General features: G+C 34.7%; 1 protein-coding gene across 3 annotated transcripts; it reads right to left on the reverse strand.

Moving 5' to 3' along the window:
- Window positions 1–4908: 4908 nt before the first annotated feature.
- On the reverse strand, window positions 4909–15800 carry LOC140830919 (CLIP-associated protein-like). Of its 3 annotated transcripts, none has more exons than XM_073194509.1 (21): window positions 15468–15800; window positions 14529–14684; window positions 14331–14393; window positions 12352–12420; window positions 12077–12242; window positions 11573–11731; window positions 11233–11330; window positions 10723–10797; window positions 10574–10642; window positions 10422–10507; window positions 10228–10345; window positions 9571–9669; window positions 9148–9481; window positions 7157–8943; window positions 6878–6979; window positions 6435–6539; window positions 6258–6332; window positions 6110–6178; window positions 5921–5989; window positions 5439–5540; window positions 4909–5327 (listed from the first exon to the last, which is right to left on the reverse strand). In XM_073194509.1, exons 1-21 carry the CDS (start codon window positions 15798–15800, stop codon window positions 5169–5171), a joined length of 4293 nt encoding a protein of 1430 aa, XP_073050610.1. In that variant the 3' UTR covers window positions 4909–5168. The 3 variants fall into 3 exon arrangements, with proteins under 3 accessions (XP_073050610.1, XP_073050613.1, XP_073050604.1); XM_073194512.1 differs by having other exon boundaries at window positions 7157–8838; window positions 11573–11734; XM_073194503.1 differs by having other exon boundaries at window positions 11573–11734.
- Window positions 15801–18535: the final 2735 nt, after the last annotated feature.

The raw sequence follows: 18535 nt of genomic DNA on the forward strand, positions 1-18535 counted from the left end.
TTTGCACGTCAACATACTTACTTGGCGTTGAGGGATTCGTTGGATCTCGCTTGGGCCACTGCTGCAACATACTAACATGAATTCAAATACTTAACTGGTGTAACTTAGACATAATAATCATGCTTACACACAAGCTCATTCATTTCCTTAGAACGTTTTAAAATTCCCATGACTCGACCTTGCTAAACATTGCACTATACTAAGGTGTCGAACCTCAAAGCATTCAACATAAATTTTACCAAAAATGAAGTACACGAACCCCGTGCCCAGGTCCGGCTCCGGGTCCGTGTAGGTACTGAAAAATGTGTCATGCAGAAAAGGGAAGGCACGGACCCCGTGCCTGGTCCGTATAGGGGTCCGTGTAGATACTGTAAAAACACACCGAAAAGAAAGAAGGGCACGAACCTCGTGTCACGGTCCGTTGAAGGGTCCGTGTAGGCTCGGTTTGCTGACACTAAAAAGGAAACAAGGGCACGCACCTCGTGTCAGGGTCCGTGTACGGGTCCGTGCAGGCTCTGTATGCGTGAACCGACGAAAATTCATATACTCAAGGCTTATTTCTCCTAACTCGATCATCCCGACCATGAATCGACACCTCGAGATCCCTCCTAGGATACTATAACCTTGAATCCAAACCCGTACAACCACTCCAAAACAATGACATCCACCCTAAGACACAATACAACTCAAAAACATGGAAATTGACCCCAAATCGTTTCCTACGGCTTCTAATGAATTCAAGTGCCTATCGACACTAACCGACGTACCAAATACTAACCCAACATCATTATTGATATACCTAAACGCAGCAGCGATCACCCGTCGATCCCCAACGAAGCCTGCAACCATAAAACTTCAAGAAGGCATCAATAACATATGTTTCAGAAAACGCAATATGAGCAGTCCCACGAAAAACACCATAACTCCCTCAATTTTGATCCAAATATTTTGAATTTTATATCAAATCAAAGGTATCAAAAATTTATACGATTTTTATGTTGAAAGTTTTTTTAAAATCACGATCGGAAAATCCCAGTTTTTAAAAGAACAGCAAAAACAAGATTTTCAGATCCAGAAACGTTCAAAAATGTGATATAAACAATTTCAGCTCAAACTTTACACATCACACATGTATTTTTACGTATAAAAACAACACAACACATACTATGACATGATCGACGCAGGAAAAATAGAATATACGTCCCTTTGAATCTTTAACGACGACTCCGACGCGGGAAGGAAGCGAGAGACAATCCGGGACGAACGTGGCGTGATTTTCTTGCAATAAAACCAACGAAAATTTGCTGGAAAAGAGAAGGGCAAGGGGCAGCTGCTTCTAAGACTTACAACCCTAATTTTCTCTCAAAATATGAAGTGGAACAAACATAATGAAGTGTGTGTGTGTGTGTGTGTAAGTCGTGTATAGGTGTGTGTAAAAGAGTGTGTGTGTGTGTGTGTGTGTGTGAGTTTTGTGTTTAATTAGGGAATTAAATGGCTTAATTACACCATTAACAATATTAATTAAAAATACTAATTAAAATGTTAATTCTTACTACAAGCCAAGTCCCCTAATTTAAAATAAAATGCACACTTGATAAACTTTAAAAGTTTGAAATCATATAATTACCTAATAATTTAATTAGGCTATTAAAATGGTTAGAACTAATAAATCATTTAAATGCCCCTTTCCAATTTAAAATAAAACCCCACGTTTTAAAATTGCCTAACTCGTCGCCGGTCTCCTTTCTCCGATCCCGCATCGAGTAATCGCCTGAAACATGAAACTCGAGAAAATATTGTAACGTGCATCACATAAACACAAATAATGTAATCTAATTCATTTAAATAAATCATGCATGGCTAAAACTCATTTTAAATTAAAATAAATGATTTAGCATTTAAATAAATACATGAGTTATACGTGTTCTGAATTTGGGCTCTACAGATCACACCTACTGAGTCTATTGACTCAACAACATTGATCATGATAGCAAGTAATACATATACAATCACATGCAACAGTGAAAATATTTTTACATAAAATAATTTTTCATGAACATGCATAAACTTAAACGTTTGTTTTCCTTTCATCGTAAACATTTTCTTTTCATCATATACGTATACGTTTTTTTTTATTGAATTCGGATCCTTAATTGTGACTTTCATATCAGCTGAAGGTCGATGGATCCATCTACCTGTAACCATAGTAGTAGGCGGCGGGGACATCAGCGACACTCTCACCCGTCAACTGAGTCTTAGCCTTACATATCATCATATCATGTCAATGAAAATACGAGCATCGGGCTCCCTCTGGGGCCTTCTCCCGTAAACGGGCTCCCTCTAGTACATTTTCCTTTACAATATCTTCAATCATATCATTGTATCATCGTATTAGTCACAATCACTTCACTTCCTTCAACTTTTCATATTTTTATCACTTATAAAATTCATGTACATATAAATCATTTTTCTTTTAAACCAAGCATTCAACATGTCTTTTAGCATTAATGTTTCATCAAATAATTTCATAAACATTTTAACATTATTTATATCATTCAGGGCATTGTCAGGACGTCTAACATTTTTCAAGTGTAAAATGACTGTTTTACCCTAGACGTATAATTTCTCATTATTCTTAGACATCGAAACGACGTCCCAAATCATTCCAAACTTAACATATAACCTTAAAACACTCACTAAATATTCCTTAGACCTAAACTTGTGCCCCTCGACTAATTTCCCAAATCGTTATTAAAGCTTAGACGTCCATCCCGGTTTTGACTCGCATTAACTCGAAACTTAATCAAAATTGAACCAAAGCTTACTAACACCAAAATAAACCATATTCGACCCAAATCAAGCCAATTATAACCCCTGAACGAGCCTAAAACCCTGCTGGAATTTTCTGCTCAAACTCGAAAGAAACCCTAGCTTGCCAACTCTTACTCTCTTCGACTCCAGCCCCTAACAGCCATGTACAGACCCAAACTGACCCTCCTAGGACCATGACTAACCCTAAGGACCCTACTGGACCGAGCCTAGAAGACCTAGAACTACGAAACCCAAAACCCGATCCCTAGCTTGCATGCGCAACTCCACCTCTCATGGCCACAGACCCTTAGCCTCAAGCCAGCCATCGTTCAGCCTATCTAGGACCTTGGTTCAGTCTCCTTAGGATCCCTAGACGTGCCCTAACATCCAGCTAGCAGCCGCATGCCCTAGGAAGCCAAACTGAAAAACACTAGGACTTTAAAATCTCAAATTTCGTTCAGCATGCTTCACCCTACTGTCCAGCCCTTAAACCTTCATCTATGGACCCTTAAACCTTCTGGAAAACGTCCCTTGTGATGCCCCTACCGAGGCAACAACATGCTGGCAAATATGAGATGCTCAGCACTTGCAGCGACGATTTACCATGTTTGGAATGCAAGAAACAAAATCATGTTTGAAAAAGAGAAACCAGATATTGATGCAACAATTAAGACGATTAAGATACTTATACTGTGTTTTCCGGATTCTATTGATCTATCTTTATTTTCGGTTTAACTATTTCATTTAATTAATTGGTAGTTGTACCTCATGCATAAATTGAAGTCAAAATATGAAGGAATCAAAGGATACAAGTTGATGAGTGCATGCGCAGGTTCCGATGTTTTTTTTTTTTTAATGAATGTATTATATTCATTGGACATCCTCAGGAGATAATTAAAGTCACTATAGTCCTACAACACCATAAGATAACTGTCATACAGTCAACTTACCGTATCTATGAAACTCGGAAATACCACATTTGGAATGCAAGGAACAGATCGATCTTTCAGAATGAGAAGCCGGACGTTTGGAAAATATTGTCACACAAGGATTCTAGTTCCAGACTGCCATTTGTTTGGAGTGGCTGTCCCGGTTTTTGTTTTTCTTAGTCTTGTCAATGGACCGAGTAATTAATTGGGACTCAACTTTCAACCGAACCTTTAAATTACCAAAGTCGTTATTCCCATGGTAGGAAGAAAATAGAAATAAGGAAGGAACCACTTGGTTCATTTTTAAATAATACAACACATGGTGAAACCAATTACTTCATAGCTTCTTCGAATGATTGCATGCATTGAATTTTGTTACATATATATCTTCTCAAAAGCAAAGATGCAGCTGTCGACAAAATTCGTTCTCCATATAAAAGTGAACTTGAAAATTAAGTCAACAAGAAAATCAAGATATGAATGTTCTTTCACTACTTTCTTAATCACCGCTAATCTTATAAGCGGAAATTATTAATTTAAATAATTTGTTCCAAAATAAAATGGTAGAGAATCGTTGTTAGTTATGGTATGAGAAATAACATTAGTAAGTGCTAATATTTTTGAGCGTGGAGATATCTGGCGAAAATAGCAACACCAACAAAGCTAAAGAATTGAAAATCAAATCCAAAATTGTTGGTTTTCATCTTTATTGGATATGCGTCGTGTAACATATATTGTTTACCTCTTATTAGAAATAATGAAAGATTATACTGTAATTTTTTATATATAAAATAAAAATTGAATAAAAAAAGACGAAACTAATGCTTAAAAAACAAAACTTTATACACTAAGCTACATGTGATTATATTGTACTTTTAACACTTTATTAATATATATATATAATTATTAAAACAAATCATGACACCAAAAGTCAGTTCCTCGTCTCTCTCCAACTTAATAATATAATATATATACATATATATATATATAGATACATAGGACTATTTCTGAATACTATTTATTCCAAATTTGGATCCAACAATTATGCAATGACTCAAAGAACGACAAAATAAAACTTTCGAGAACAAGTCCTCTATCGGTTAAAAAAATGTCCTTCAACCCTAATACTTGGTATGTAATGTCGAAAAAAACAAATGGCATACATCAATGGGGAAAATTAGATTTCATTAATGAGCACAAATGGTCATTTCCAGTTTCCACACGCCTAACACTCTTTGTCCGGTTCCTCAAATCAAATTATAGTACGTATGACAAATACAACACTTTTTCCAGTGAAAATATTGCACAATAAGCTCGAACCTTATCTATGAGATTTCATATAAATATACAATATATATATATATATATGAGAAGTGGTAAATCAAAAGCCATTGCACCAAACAACTCATCCAAATCACAAGCAGCTCATTATTGTGCAGCATCAATCGGAGCACCAGTCCTCGCCTGGGATATCCGGTTTGCGTAAATAGTAACCAGTCGTAGTTGTGTGCTGTTAAGCCCCTCCAAGTAAGGCAAAAACGCTTTTCCAAGCATTATATATACGTCAACTAGACAGAAAACGACAGTCTGCAGTTCCGTGAAAATGCACATCAATGGTCAGCATAATAGACAGATCCCCTAAAATAAAATTTGAAGGAAAAAAAAGGTATATCTTCCAAAAAAGGATATTGCTAAGACCTTTCGAACATCTGCACTTTGGCTCCCAAAAGCATCAAAAAGAGCCGGCAAAAACGATTGCAACTGACCCATAAGTTCCTCCTGGGAGAGTTTACCTACAAGCTGTTGACGGAATGGAGAAGCGTGATGATCCCGTATTTTAGGGAAATGGTTAAATGATTGGAAAGCTAAAGGGATAAAAAAATCTTTGACGAAAGAAAATGAGATTGGAGTTTGATTGAAAGATAAAGTTCGAACCGAACATTTTTAAAGTATGGCATAATGGTCATCCGTACAAAACAATATAGAACAATAATGAAAAAACAAAACACCGCACTAATGCATAATAAATATGAAATTAATTGTTCTACGATATTATAAAGTGACCTTTTGCCAAAATTGTGTTACATAGTGAAAAATGAGAGCCAAAATTGTGCACCTTTTTAAGAGAAAACTAGAAAGTAGTTAAGTAGCCATTTTTTTATTTCTTATGCAAATAGTACCTTCGTCAAACAATTTATGCATGTTATAAGAGTTCTCTCATCTTCAGTAACCAGCAAAGGAACAATAACCTGGAACATTAATGGATTAAATATCAAGACACGGTCAAAACTCGAATCTTTGGCTTACACGAGTAAAAACCAAATATTAAATAAATCTGAGCTGTAAGCAAAAAAACTAGAAGTACTCACACTTAAGCATCTAAATGGGTCATATTGTGACAAAACTATGGTCAAGCAATGCTCCGATTCACTGGATACCTGAAACGAACAACTGATAGCATAAGACAAGAGGAGACGAAAAATAAGAGGCTGGGATTTAGAAAAAACAAATGCATACCTTCGGAGCATTGTCCTTTGTCACATGAAGCAGCTTTTCAATTAAAATCTCAACAGAATCCTCCATAGACTTTTTCTGCACAAGAGTACACAATAGTCTTAAGGATGAGAGGCATTTAACTAGAGGAAAGGAACTTAGGCTTATATTGTCCTAAGGGACATAATATAGATAACAGACCTGATTCTTCAACATTTCAACAATCAGAGAAAGTGCCATCTCGCAAATGGATGGATCAGAATCATCCAGCAATTCGAGTACAGCCGTTAATATCTGATTGAAGTACTGAAATACAGAATTTTTGGTAATGGCATGCAAAAAGAATCTTGGCATATTGACTAAAATGTACAAGTCACGAAACAAATGTAACGAGTAAAATATACAGAATTGCAACTTTGAAGAAATACGAGTTATTTTTAAAGGCTTGATCTTCTAACATCCATTGGTTAACACCACAAAATAAAAGTCAGGAAAGAGGACAAAAAACCAATTATAATCATTGCTGCTGCCTAAAGAACCCAAGTTTGATAACGGAGAGAACAGAAATAGAAAAGGACAAAAAAAACCTTAGGTATGTAGGCATGCATGAATCAGGGAACTTAAAGTTCAGCTTTCAAACGTACCTTGCCCCAAATAGTGTGGTCATTAGATATAGAAACTTCAACTAACTGTTGAAGTGCACCACGCTTGTTAGCTGTCAGGCTTTCGTCATTCCCGTTACATATCTGATCAAAGGTTAGGAGAGGAACAAAGGGGAAAGTAAGAAAAAATAGAGACAAGTCGTAACAATTATGTTTTTGCACTATAAACAAGAACAAAAACAAAAGCATGATGATGACAGAGAGTAGAAGATGAGAGCATATAATAATAGCTATTTGTCGAAAATAGATGTAGAAACTCACCAAATGAAGAATCTGGGGAATGCTAGGTCCCTGTTCTGCTGCAGAGTTCTGACTTAAAGCAGGAAGCTTGAGATGATGATCTACTGTAGATTCAGATGAAGGTACACTATCAAACCCTGAGTCGGCAGAATTTGGCAGATGATTAGATCCACCATGCCCATTTATATCCAAACATGAGGTTGAAGTAATCTCCGTGTTAGCACAGTTATCGTTATCCCAAGTTCCTTTGTTATCGTTGAGCATATCAGAGCCACTTCTCAAATTTTTGTAATTTGAAAAGGAAACATCACGGTTTAAATTAGTGTCCAAATAATTTTGATGCAAGATCTCTTGATTATCATCAGATTTGAAGTTAATAATAGACCCTGTAACATGCGATGCATCTTGAAGAGAACTCCAATTCCTACCACCATCGCTGTCAACAGAACCAGAAGAATACTTTCCAAACATGTAGCTCTTCCTTGAACCTCCAATATATCCTTCTTCAGACAATGTTCCAACCACATCAGATGGATCATAAGAGGACTTGCCATGTTTCTCTTTCTTGCTCTGTAGAAAATTCATCAAATCTACTTCAATTCGTGGAGTATGCTTTTTAAGGGCTCGTCTTAATGAATTCTGCTCATCAACAGATAAGCTAAGAATAAAATATAATACTGCCGCTGGGTCAAAACGGGTATAAACAGATATTATACATGTGATAGCTGCTTCTTTCAGTTTTGTATTTTTATCGCGGACCAAAGGTGTTAACTTGGTAAGCCATAACTTAAGGATGCCGCTATTTGCAGATCCTTCAGAATTAGGTATATATTTGTTAAATGAACCTATAGCAAACTCAATAACTGCTAATTTTGCCTTGGGAGAACGCTGCTCATCCAGTGAACGGAGCAAAGCAGGCAGAAGTGCATCAGTGCCATATGTTTTCCCAACAATATCCAATGTCGTTGAGCAAGGTTGCCTAACTAATTCTTTAGGATCTATCAACCGTGAGAAGACATGTGGTAAAATCCTCTCCATAAAATTTTCAAAACGTTTTCTACATGCAGGAATAAGATCTGCAAGAGTGGAGAGGGCAGCTTGTGCAACTTTATGATGAGGATCATCCAAATGCTGGAAAAACAGCTTCATAACCTTCTCAAAGTTTTGCAGTATTTCTTGAATTTCTCTCGGACCTTGCTGTAGCATTGAGTGAATAAAATTAAATGCCGCAACACGGGCATTCCAATCTGAACTAGTGCTGAGCCCCTCACTCAGAGCATCATTAAGTGAAGCAGGACCTTCCACATAGCTCGATACATCTCCTAGTGATAGCTGACTATCATCAAAACTCCTTCTCCTCCCCACTGACATTCGTCCAGATGCATTCTTTCCTAGAAGAGGACGCTGAAAATTTGGCACGTAATTATTTTGGGAATCTCTATAATTAGCATCTTTATATGGAGTTTCCAAGGATTGCCTGTCAGTATAAGAGTTCAAATATCGTTTTGACTCCCTAAACTCAGTTTCTTGAGTAAAACCTCTATCTTGTACTTTTTCAGTAGTTCTCTTGGCTGAGTAAGATGAGTGTACTGACAAAGGTTCACTTCCCACACTACTGAGATACGAAAGTTTACCCAAATCTTTAGAAGCCTGAATTTGAGTGATGATATCAGACAACACCAAGCCTCCGTTGCGACTATTACCTGTAGAAACACTAGACATCATATCTACTGAAGAATGCATAAGACTATGTGAAGCTGGAACAGCAAGGGGAAACGGCGGATCTCGAGAAGATGGTGGGTCAACTCCTGCACTAGGGGGCAGTAATTTAAATAACTGGAAAAAAATTCACAACAAACTTAATGGGAATTTTATTGCCAAAATTGGCGTTCAAAAGATATAAAAGATTGTGATGGTCAATTGTTGCTCAGGGAAAGCCAGGCAACAGAATCAACCAGTTACTCAAGTATGACATAGAAGCAAGTAGACGAAGAGCAAACACAAGTATATACCTAGGTCCAAACTAGAGGATCGGCTTTTCCCTATATCCAAACCTTTCAGCATACTCTCAATAGCTGAGACCTTTTGCTTGCTTGAGTACAGCACGCTTTCAAGACTGCGCTCTGTGACTTTACCCGCAGACTTGGCTTGTGAGAGCAGTAGTCCTGAGGGAAGAGATGTTCCCGAAGGTATATTTCCACTTCTATCCATTGCAACTATAGCAGAAGTCCCATAACCAGGTATGTTGGATGGTACAGAGGTCTGAGAGGTGAATGGCATGTTCCTGTCCCGAACAGAAGGAGAAGCATGTCTTCTATGCATTCCTCCATCCTCATCGTTTATTACCTAGGAAAAATTCCCTTTTATTTCATAATTGTTATTGTTAAAGTACAGAAAAAATGCAGGTTGAAAACTTTGAATAGACGAGAATCTACCCTTTGAACTACGGCATCAAAAGACAAAAACAGGCGGCGTGAACGCTCAGGCCAGGTTTTTGTAAACATTCTATAGCATGCCCTTGCAGTAGATCGTACCTGTTGGATGTTAAAGTAACATTACAGACAATACAACAAGGAGGAAAAGGAAAGTAACCTGGATGCATAATTACAGAAAATGCGCTACATATCTCAAAGTAGTGAATTAAATAAACTTCCTGAAATTTCATAGGCTCGAGCTCAAGGCCCACGTGTTGCTCATGACTCGACTCGAGTTCTTATGATTGTACATGAAAAAATTCACAATCTCAAATAATAAGCTTAGCTAGCATGCTTGGGCTCATTGACATATTTCTAGGCTTTCTACAGAAAATTAGTGAATACTATAATTATATAATAATAATGTATTTTAAAAAATTATTTATATTCTTAACTATAAAAAATATTTTAAAATATTATTTAAAGCTCATGAATCGATGAAGCCAAGCTCAAGCTCAAGCTCAAGCTCAAAAATTCTTGGCTTGATTGAGCTCAACTCGGATTTGACTTGACTCACTTTGCATCCTATTCGACCAAGTATAAAATTTTGAGTAGAATAGACCGATCACAGCCAATCCACAGTCAATGAAAAATTATTTCGAGGATACAATGTCTAACCTCACTCATTGCATCTGCAATACAACATCTGATCAAGTCTTCATAGTTCTCAGCTGAACGTTGAATCTCTGGTGCATCAGCCCAATATTCAAGGACTAGAAGCGCATATTCACAACACCTAATTCAGCAAATAAAAGCATTACACAAAAAGCTGAACTGTAAGCCTAGTAGCTTAAAGAACAATAGAATCATACCTCGCACGAAGTACAGCACTGCGATCATTCTTTGCAGAGTCGACAATCCGAGGAAGTGCACGGGAAACTTTGCAGTTGCGTAGCATCTGATGGTAAAATTGTCGCAAATTATGTAAGCATAAACAAAATGGTAACCAAGAGACGATTATTACCGTTTTTATGCAGTTATCTGCTGATTCTGCGATTACAAGCACTGTAATCACAACAAGCTTGAAAAGGATCTAAGTTAAAAGGCAGATAGTTAGACCAAAAAAAACAGAAGTAAAAGACAGTGGCAACTATATAAAAGAACTTTTCTCACCGGAATGAACACCTCAGCACATGCCTCAAAGTCGCCCAAGAGTTCTTTTGATAGTAAGTTCAACAAATGGCATGCCTAGAAAAGTGAATGAAAACAGAAAACCAATGAAGATAGCTTCAGTGCAGATAAATGTTGCAATTTCAGGATTACGATCTATGGAGACTAAATGAGGTAATAGCAACGCCAAAAACCAGTATCAGTATAAAGGTAAGTGCAGACATCCATTCAGTTGCCAATTATATGCTCGAGCAAACAACATTTAGAGACGTCACAAAAAGACAAGCCTTTAAACTCGAGTGGGAAAGCACAAAAATACACGAATAATATTGTTATATTGTCAATGCTTAACCACACTTCAGCAGGATGCAGAATGTGACAACTCAGAAATTTTAGTACAAGGCCAACGGAGAAATTCTACAGTGTGAACACAATTCTATGACCCTCTATTATATTTGAATGCACTACACTCTCAACGGGCACTAAATACACTATCAATATATGTTTCCATACTTGTTTCACAATGCTAGATCGCCGATCAGATAGTTGTGAGCTCAAAGGACCAACCAACTGCTTGAGAAGTCCACGAAAGCAAAGGTAATCAGCTCCACCTGCATGGCATCCGTTCAAAACAGTCCATTTACTGATCGAAATTAAAATCATAGAGCATGGCATAATATGGTATCAAGAAGCTTACACTCCTGTTGACCAATATAAAGTTTAAATTTTTTTTTGAAGTACTTAATTTAGCATGCATAATAATTATCAGTTGGCCTGCTTAAATATGAGCCACTTAGCATGATAATTTAAGAAGGGGCCAATCAGGCCTTAAATTCTTAGAGAACCAACTCACCTCCAATAACAAGACCTTCAACTCTCTGCATTGCTGCTATTCGTATTGACCAATCTTTATCTGGCACAAGGGTTGTACCAATCTTCTCAAACTCCCTGATGAGCTCCTTTTCTGAATACACTTTTATTGGTTCAACAGGTTTCTCTGTGATATCACCATCTGCTGGTCCGAGTCAAAGGTCACAAGCACTAGAAGTCAGCAGACACAAATGCTAAAATTGAACACTGTGTCCATGCTGAATAAAATTTGGAGCATGTTTTGAATCACGGTGGTATTATTTATTGTATTCTAATTTCTATAAGCCATTAAAAAAATTATACAATCAATCTTGCACAACAAACATAATTTTGTAATTTTTTTGGTGCAAAATAAACACAAGATGTCTGAAGTCGTTGAATTGAGAGGTAAACTGAATAGGAAAGACCATCTTAAAGAATATAGATGTACCTAGAAATAAAAATTACAAGATAAATAATATCAAATGAATCCACCATCCGTACGAACCTCCAAAGAGAGAAACATCGCGAGTCAAACATTTGGCCTTGGGGCTGCTTTTTTTCAGATTAAGGCTCACAGGCTTAGTCTCATTGGAAGAGAAATTGCTCGTAATCAAATCAGACGAGCGAACCTTTGGCTCGATTTTTTCCAATCTGGCATTTATATCTTTTAACTGAAACCATTATCATGTCAAAAATGGCTTGAGAAGTAACTCTGTCCCACTTCATTTTCTCAAACAGTATACTGCAAATGGATGTTATAAATGGAAGCATCAGAATTACCATTGTTGTAGGTAGATTATGCCTATGCAGTTCCTCACAAAATTGTGACCCAGCTTGAGTATACATCTCCTGGGGAAAGGAACATCAAAAGTAAATCAGACATAGAATTCTTTACTGTTTTACCTGCTGGTCAATGCTTAAACGTTTGGCCTCGGGTCAAATATGAATATAATGAACTGTGATGTTTCAACATAGGTCATCGCCATACAAGTTGATGAAAAATCTGAATCGTAAACCAATGATATGAAAAACATGTGTCCCTATAAGAAAGCCTTTACTACGGTTTTTAGAGTAAATTTGAGCATGTGTTACAAGCCTGTGATAGCGCAACAGTCAACAAACATGCTGTGATTTTGATTTTTGATTTCTATATATATGCATAGATAACGAAATATTCACAACACAGAGGTCCTTCCACTCTAACAATACAGAAAGAAGAGAACGAATGCAGTACTCTCAAACCCAGAAAGGAACTTCTAAAAGATTGTGTGCATTATGATTCACTAGCAAGAAGTGAGTGCTTTGCTGTCACATATGATATAAATAAAGAAAATTAGAAACAACAATTTGATTTGATCTTAATAAGTATATTATTTATTCTGTTCACTTTTTCTGTGGAAAGCAAATCAGTAACAATTGAAATTTAAAGATATTAATTTTTTTCTATTTTCCAATTGACATTTAGAATGAATCAGATACATTTCTCTTGTTCTAAGTGATGGATTGTGTATTTTTCTTATAATTGTTAATTTTTTTTAAGCTTTGTTAATTGTTTTTATTCTGAGGACTTTGAATCTTTCTGTTCCATGCATATTCATATTCATTCTTATATTTTTATTTGCCTACATCATATTATTTAGGCATTAATATTCAAATATTCATCTTACCGTGCTTTGAATTTCATAGGACTGTGATGTCATCGACTCATCTCACACACCTAATTCAATTAATTTGATTGATCCTTAAAATCCAAATTCATTTCATAGTCATGTTCTATTCTCAATAAATGATAAGTAAGAAAACAAAATAAACAATCAACCATCAAACCTTGGTATTATGTTTTAAAAATAACAATACGTCGATACCTAAAGCCTAGACATGATATTAATGACAATTTAATATTGTTTGTTATAAAAAAAATATTAACGATAATAATCACAAACCAATTCACAAAACTCACTAAAAATTATTTAAAATAGTAGAAATCTAAACAGCGTATATATAATAATTATTATTATTATCTCATCATCAGCATCATTATTATTAGAAATAATCTAATTTACTTAACAACAACAATGACATTAAGTTCGGGAGTTTTGGAAACAAATATTCTACCCTTGTATTTTACAACGGTCGAAAATTAAAACAATAGGTTCTAAAATCTAATCCTGATGAGGCATGCAAGGGCCAAAACCTACAAGTCCTCGCATGATTATATATCAATGGATGTATAACATGCAGCATAAGCGCATTATAAATCTACAGCTCCTTTCAGCACTGATTAATTTTATTCAATACAAACATACTTTTTCATAAGCAGAATGAATGAGTTGTACATATAATAATCAAATGGGTTTAGTCTCACAGAACACTTGGTTTTTTCTGGAAATTGATGTTCATTAATTTATATAGCTTAGGTATTGTTTTTCCGAGAAATCTTAAATGAATTTAGGTATCATTTTTTTCATTGAATCTGCATATCATAAATTGATCACTCCAATTCCTACACTGAAATTAAACATGATGTTATTTACCCAAGTAATCATATAAAAGTACCGATCTTATACCATTAACTAATTCACAGGAACTTTTCAAGGGTAAAAAGTTTAAAGATATCTAAAAGCAACTTTCAAATCATGCAAAACTCCATGAGATATTAAATTGGCACCTTCAAATTAATGGCGGAAGCAGTGGAAATTTATGTTACCCAAATCAAAGCAATTTTCTGCGGGAATCAACTGATGTTAGTTTTTTCTAACCTCAATACAAGAAGTAGCTGATTCCCTTACACCAGGATTTGTGTCATTCATCATCTGCAAAATCTGATATCCAAGAAGAGAGCACATCAAGCCACCATCCTTTTTTTGGTAATCATGATTGTCATCAATCTTGTTTCCACCAAACTAAATTTTGTAAAGGTAAACTCAGAACGATAAAAGATAATGCAGGTAACATACAGGTGGAAGAATAGCACGTTGAAGAGGTAGTTCTGTGGATGCAAAGAGACCAATCGCCGATGTGACTGTACGAGCAAATTCTTCTCGAACTCTCCAGCTTTTGTGAGCCCAAGCATATGTTCCTGCTCTTTCAACAATGATTGTTGGGGAAGACACCTGGAAAGAAGCCCACATTTATAATTCTGAGCTTGAATTGATAGGATTGATTAAAAAAACAATTCCTAGAGAAAGATCTTAACTGAATGGAGTGATTATGCGAACTCTGACATATTAGAGGGACTTAAAAGAACCAAAAGACGATTCTATGGGCATCATCAGCTCAGAAACAACAGAAATTCTGAATGATATATGAACTTCGGGTTTGACAAAGTTATAAATGTCTGGAACCATTTTATGATTAAAAAATGTCAAAGATGAGTATAATATTGAGTTACAGTATAAGAGTTATACAGAGGATTTCCCTAGTTCATCACTCAAAAAACAGAATTCAGTATCCTGTTATTGGTGCACCATACGAATTGGAAAGAAATTTAACACGAAATAGCTTATATGTAAATATCAATCGCATCCGAGAAGTGAATTTCAACACTGTGAATCTGTTAACTAAGCTTCTAAACTGTCATGAACTAGACATTTGTAAAATTAACCCTAACAAGCAAAAAAGACGAGATTCAACCCACGGAACCATTTATCAGTTGGATGATAGAATGAATGAAGAGGATTAAATATGAAAGAAAAAAGCCAATCCAACTTCTTCGTTGGTCACTAAAACGGTCGTTTTACAAACATACACAAACCACAACCAATAGGGATCACAAATTCAACTGTTCATAAAAGTATTAAAATAAGAGAACAGCAATCAAAATGAGGGTAAGCAGTCGAAACATGAGCGATCATTCACAATGAGCAAGTCGACGAGCCAATAATCGCACAAAATACCTCCATTAGAGTAAGCAGAAGCCTTCTAGCAGCATCTCTGACAGGCTGCTTGGCATCACCAAATCTCTCGACCACGGCGGGAACAAGCGCATTGAAGTGGAGTTTCAAATGCTCGCCGGAGAGCACGGCGGCCGAGGCCAGCGCCTGTAGAGCACCCTGACAAACTCGAAAGTTGTTGTCTCTCAGAAGATCTAAACATACGTCCACGAGTGACGTCACCTCGGACGCCGTATATGTCTTCCTCGACACTTCGAGCAGTTGGTGGAGACGCTCGACGCCAGCCATCCTCTCCTTAGTGTCCTTCGCACGCGCCAACTCCAGCGCCTCCTCCATAGCGGCGGCGGTTAGGCTGTCTGCTCCGATCTCCGGCGTCGAGAATCGGATCTGCAGTGAAGGGGTACAGTGGAGAAGAAAGAGGAGAGAGAAGCTTATAAAATGGACGGACTGGGAAAATATAAATAAATTATGTGAGGGTTGGGACAGTTGAGATTAGTCTACTGCGCGTAATTATTAGTTCTTAAATTAAATTAAACTGCTGTTTTAAAATTGCGCTCGATATATTATTTAAAATCGAAATAAAAATATGTAAAACGCTTTACATGATCAATTGAATATTTTTTACTAAACTTTAGAAAAATTGTTGGTCCAAGCTCCACAACATTTTTATATGGATATTTTTATGATTCATTTTATTTATATTTAAATGAGAATCAAAATATAATTATAAAAAATAGTGAGAGATTACGCTGCAATTTTGATATAAAACAATTTTGGTGAATTTGTCCGTAATGAAAACACAAAAATGAAAAAAAAAAATATCAAAATAAAAATTGAACCTACGACTTTTTTCTTAAGAAACAAAAGCTCTATCCGCTAAGTTACACGTTACTCAGATTAAAGTTTTAACATTTTATTAATATATATAATTATTAAAACAAACCATGACATAAAAAATTAGTTACTCTAAAGATATCAAACTTAATAATATAATATCGACTAGTGTATCTCGCGTAATCTTGATATATCAATTAAAAAAGAAAGAGAAAAAAAAAAGCAAAGATGGACTACTATGTAATCTTGATATATTAATTAAAAAATAAATGAAAAAAGAGGAAAAAAAAAAAGAGTAAAGAATAAATTGAACCTGCAACTTGAAGTTTAAGATACAAAAGCACTATTTGTTAAGTTACATGATACTTACATTGAAGTTTTAATATTTTATTAATATATTAAATTATTAAAATAGACCATGAAATAGGTTAAGTTAGTTAATTTAAATATATAAGTCATATAGTACTAAAAAAATTTATTATTACTAAGATGAGAGAATAGAGATCATTTGTAAATAGAATGAATGGGATGTATTAAATAAAATTGAAAATATGTAAACACTATGATAATTATTGGTCCCTAAAAAACTCTTTATTCTAAAGTAAACATCTATCCAACTATTAATGTGAATTGATATTTATTTTTATGGAACCTGAAGATATTAGTCAACTCAAGTATAAAGTACTATTTATTAGTTTATATAATTTTGTTCTTGTTTTTTGAAATTGATTTTTCAAAATACCATGCACTATAGAGTGGGTCTTATGTGAGATCGTCTCACGGATCTTAATTTATGAGACGAGTCAACTCAACCAATATTCACAATAAAAATTAATATCTTTTCATGGATGACCCAAATAAGAGATTCGTCTCACAAATACAACTCGTGAGACCGTCTCACACAAGTTTTTGTCTGCGCTATATATATTTCTAAATAGCAAATTGCATCAGCGTCCAGTGAAATTTCGAAAAACCAAAAAACTTTTGGATTAAAATTATTTGTATTTAAAACCATGTGTAATTAAAAATCAAACATAAATTTTTTAAAAATTGGGTAAATATGCCTGAATTTTTTTTTAACACTGAGTTTAAATATATGTGATTTTTTTTTAAAAAAAATGAAATATATATTGGCCTATTAATATTTTTAAGAGATTTATGTCTTTTAAATTTTTTTATAGGAAACGGTACAAATGAATTTTCATAACATAATCACATGATTATTACGTCTTCCTAATATATAATTTAATATTTAAAAAATGCACATATAACAATATTAAAAAATAGATGTTCTAGCTAATATTTGCACGCAACAACCGTGATTAATATGAGTAAAATACGAAGTACGGAATCATAAATTTATATAATACATTTTAATAATGCAATTGAAAGAATTTGAATCTTGAAATACATTTTTATAAAGTTAAATTTTCAATTTTTGTCTTGTATATATCCGTGTGTAATACTTTTAGTTATGTATATTTTGTTGAACTTACTAAAATCTTGTAATCAATTTTAGTCATTTTCGTCAATGACTAATATCTTTCTTAAAATTTATAATTTTTTTTTCGAGCAAACATGTTTGTCTTGAGAAATTTTTTCATCCACGAATCTACATAAATTTAACAATAAATTGGTTATTTAATTACATTGTTTTAGGAAGAATGACTAAAATTGATCAAAAGAACATAGTTATAAAATTGAGTAGGTATCTTGTGAGACGGTCTCACGTATCTTTATATATGAGACGGGTTAAACCTACCGATATTCATAATAAAAAGTAATATTTTTTCATTAATAACTCAAATAACCGCTATTCACGATAAAAAAGTAATATTCTTAAAAATAAAAAGTAATATTTTTCATCGATTACTCAAAATAAAAAACTCGTCTCACAAAATACAACTTGTAAAACCATCTCATACAAGTTTTTGCCAATAAAATTATAACTAATTCAGCGAAACATACATAACCAAAAATATTATACATCAATACATACAAAACTAAAACGAACATTTTTCCTTAAATAAATTGATCGATTGCTCTGCTTTTAATTTCCATGCAATAATAATTGCTGCTGTAATATGTGAGCCGTGGTCTTTGGTATTGACAAATAAATTATGAGCATTTATAATCGAAGTATATTCAAGGAATAATATAAAATGACAAAGACCAAAATTTAAATAATAGGAAGTCTCGGTGGGCATGTACTGAATATTATCAATAAAAATCTATAT

This window comes from Primulina eburnea, chromosome 1 (assembly GCF_022965805.1).
Source record: "Primulina eburnea isolate SZY01 chromosome 1, ASM2296580v1, whole genome shotgun sequence".
Classification (NCBI taxonomy): Eukaryota; Viridiplantae; Streptophyta; class Magnoliopsida; order Lamiales; family Gesneriaceae; genus Primulina; species Primulina eburnea.

Excerpts from the sequence above, each read along its gene's own strand:
- LOC140830919 (XM_073194503.1), bottom strand. The coding sequence starts at position 15,800 with ATGGAGGAGGCGCTGGAGTTGGCGCGTGCGAAGGACACTAAGGAGAGG. Across the intron at positions 11,331-11,572 it reads TGAAGGTCTTGTTATTGGAG|GTGGAGCTGATTACCTTTGC; the intron begins GTGAGTTGGTTC and ends GATGCCATGCAG. Across the intron at positions 10,508-10,573 it reads CAGATAACTGCATAAAAACG|ATGCTACGCAACTGCAAAGT; the intron begins GTAATAATCGTC and ends TTTTACCATCAG.